Genomic DNA, 3,532 nt, shown 5'->3' on the forward strand with positions numbered 1-3,532 from the left:
TAATATTTATTAAAAATCGATTTCTTTAAATGATTTTCATTCTGAACATGTTGCATGTTTTTATGATAAATTACATCTACCGGAAACCCTGGTCTATATATATCTGAGACCTTTAAGAGAATTCACTGCCTCTGGAAGAAGCAGTTCTCCTCTAAACCAGAAGGTGGCAACAGTGATATAATCATGCTAAATGTCCTCCTTTGAAACATATTAACCAAAAACCGACAACAAAAATACTGCAACTAATTATTCACGGCGACATAAAATAAAGAGGACGAATGCATGTTTAGGTTTTATGGAGGTACAGTTTGTTTCTGCAGTTATCTAGGAGTCTTCTGCGTAATTAAAGATGATCAACTGCTCAACCCATTAAATGTTTAATTTAAACAGCACATATATATGTGCGTGTAGACTTATCATCATGGAGCTCCAGAAAATCTAGTCTGTTTTCAGTGGTATGTTTTGAAAATATAAATGATATAGTGCGTTATTTTCTTTTATCATTTTTCTGCCCCCACCCTTTCAGTGCACATTGGACCCTCCCTGGCGCCTCCATGAACATTTTCTAGAACCACCATAGCTGACACTTGACCAATCACTTTGGCTACGTTCACACTGCAGCCTGAAGTGACTCAAATCAGACTTTTTTTTTTTTTTGGCCCATATGCGACCTGGATCTGATCTTTTCATGGCAGTCTGAACATCACAGATCCGATTTTTTTCCAATGCCACCCAGGACACTTGGCTATGTGGTCATGAATCTGATCTTTTCAAATGCAACCTGTGTCTGAACAGCCAGGTCGCATTCATCCGACCTGAACCTCATTAATACATGAAAAAGGTCACTATTCTGGGTCTTGGTATGAAGAAGCGGCAAGAAAAACAACCATGGCGGACGATGATGCGGAGAGCAGTATTTATGTTTAACCATCTTGAAAAGATTGAGTTTTTATGGTTGGGAAAGATCGCTAGATGCGCTCCAGCAATACCATCCATGTTTACTTCCTTAAACACAGAGCACGCTCGCTTGTGGTGTCATCGCGTCCTCTACTGCGCATGCGGGACACTTGCGTTGAATGACTTCAGTTCACACAGGAGATCACAGACAAGCGCATTTATTTGGAAATATGAACGGCAACGCAAAGAAATCGGAATGGAGCATTAAGTCCTGCAGTGCGAACGTAGCCTTAAACCACAAAGCAAAAAGAGAACCAGAAGCAGGAGTTAAAAGTGCTGCAGCTGTCTAATTGAATAAGCATTAAACCATTGGTGGGCAATTCCAGTTCCTGAGGGCTGCTATCCTGCAAATTTAGGAGGTGTCCTTTGTCCAACACACCTGAATCAGGTAATAAGATGATTGAGAGGACTACAGAAACAGAAAACATACTGAGGAGGTAATTCAGCCATTTGATTCAGGTGTTTTGACTAAAGACGAATATAAAAGCTGCAGGATAGCAGTCCTCAGGAACTGTCATTTGCCTACCCCTTTAAAATGATATGTTGATAAAACACCTGTTTGTTTTATTTAAAGTGTTTAGTTTTCTTTATTTGGGAGCTCTGTTACCTTACAATTCACTCTTGGACTCTGCTGAAGTGACCTGGGATTTTTAGGGTCACATTGCTGGACTCTAACCGTTTTTTAATTTTTGTACCCCATGAATAAATTTGTCCCAGATTTTTTGGGGGGTTTTTTTGGGACCGAGAACACGACCTTGTGGCACTCCTAAGATGTTTTTGAGTTCAAGAGTAGAAACATTTCCTGCTCCCAACTGTAAGTTTTTGTTATCAGAGAGGAGCCTTCTAACAGGCTGGCGAAAATGGGCGCCATGCCAACACCTTTCAAAGGTCTGGATAGACGGGAAGACTCATCCCCTCTACCTCCAGAGAGGGACGAACCTCGATCCGAGACGCCGCCAGGTAAGCTTCATGCTGCCCCTAAAGACGTTAAAACAAGCCAAGTATGGCGAGATGTAGCAAACCTAATTGTTTGATTGAATCTTTTCAGCGGCAGCGGTCAGCCCAAGGGTTCTGGTTCCCCCGAGGGTTCAGGCTCCCCCAAAGGTGCCTCTAAAGCCCAGCTTGGAGGATCAGGAAGTCTACGGGTAAGTGGTTCACTAATATGAGTGAAGAAAAGTTAAAGAGACCATTGGTTTAACTAATCTGTTTCTTTGGTAACTAAGGCCGAACACGGTGATGGTTCGTTTCAAGAAGGGCGACAGCGTGGGCCTGAGGCTGGCGGGAGGCAATGACGTCGGCATCTTCATCGCTGGCGTTCAGGAGGACAGTCCAGCCGAGCAGGAGGGTCTGCGCAAAGGAGATCAGATCGTAAAGGTACCAAACTCAGCTCCTCGTTTCTAATCTACAAATGGAATAGATGTAGTAGAGGGACGAGGAAAAGTTGAATACTTGAAATGCAACTTTTGCTGATAAGTAGTTTATCAATATGGAAATGAACCCATTGATGTGTAATGTCGTCTATTTCAGGTCAACAGTGTAGACTTCAGAGGGATGGTGCGGGAAGACGCCGTCCTCTTCCTCCTAGAAATCCCTAAAGGAGAAGACGTCACCATTCTTGCTCAAAGCAAACCTGAAGGTTGGTACCAGGATAGCTGACGGCTACTAAAACGTTTGTGTTGAAGAAAAGAAACAGAGATATTCTGACATAATGTTTGCTGGTGAGGATTCTCAGTCATTCAGGTCAAAAGTTAAAAAGCAATCCTCTGGACTTTTTCAAGTTTGAAAAAACCAGGACGTTTTTGTCAGTTCAAAATGTCAGAAATAGCCTGTTCAACCAGGCCACCAATTCCCTCTAACTACCCCCAACCCCCCCCTTACATAGACGGGTATCAGGTAATGCAGGCCAACAGAGAACCCAAACGACTCCATTTTCCTAATGCTGCGTTCACACCGGACGCAGCAGGCACGACAGAAGCAGCGAGTTTACATGCAAAGTCAATGGTTGACGCGCGTCAAGGCACAGCAAAAGGTCCCGCGGCGCGTTTTGAGCAGCAGGAGCAGCGCGTCGGGCGCGTTTAAGCATCTGACGTGCATGGCGCGCCGCAAACGCGCTGCTGCTCGAGATGGAAAAATTGAATTTTTGCTGCTCGACGCACTGCGTCAACCAATCAAAGAAGCTGAACTGGGAGCTGACAGAGAGAAAGACACATCGCAGATGATACAGAGCGCTGTGATCACTCCTCTGAAACAGTTTATTGACGCATGAATTAACTAAAAATGCAGAAATCTGCCGGCAGAATATGTTCGCGTTTATTATCCTGGTGCCTGCAGATCGGATTATTTAGATGAAAAACAGCTACCAGCCGCCGCAGTGAACCGCGACGAGGCGACCCGCCAGAGGCTGCTGATGAAGGGATTCCTACTGTCAGAGTACCGCTGGTATGTGGGGGTCTGAGCAGCTCCGACAGAAATAATATTGGAAGGCAGGATGATAATCTGAATGAACTGACTGCACTGATTACGTTTTGAGGTGGATTTTCTCACTTTAAAATTATATTATATTTATATTAAAACT

The 3,532-nt window shown here is 43.9% G+C and overlaps 1 protein-coding gene across 5 annotated transcripts in view; it reads left to right on the forward strand.

The window, feature by feature from the left end:
- Positions 1-3,532, forward strand: part of tjp2 (tight junction protein 2) — an 82,031-nt gene that overhangs the window by 68,062 nt on the left and 10,437 nt on the right. For all 5 annotated transcript variants that reach the window (XM_015373200.1, XM_015373196.1, XM_015373198.1 and 2 more), the window contains 4 exons: positions 1,790-1,917; positions 2,006-2,102; positions 2,181-2,331; positions 2,485-2,593. In XM_015373200.1, the coding sequence (XP_015228686.1) occupies positions 1,790-1,917; positions 2,006-2,102; positions 2,181-2,331; positions 2,485-2,593 (485 nt within the window). The remainder of the gene's footprint in view (positions 1-1,789; positions 1,918-2,005; positions 2,103-2,180; positions 2,332-2,484; positions 2,594-3,532) is intronic.

Source organism: Cyprinodon variegatus, unplaced genomic scaffold, assembly GCF_000732505.1.
Source record: "Cyprinodon variegatus isolate N-32 unplaced genomic scaffold, C_variegatus-1.0 Scaffold82, whole genome shotgun sequence".
In the NCBI taxonomy this organism is placed as follows: domain Eukaryota; kingdom Metazoa; phylum Chordata; class Actinopteri; order Cyprinodontiformes; family Cyprinodontidae; genus Cyprinodon; species Cyprinodon variegatus.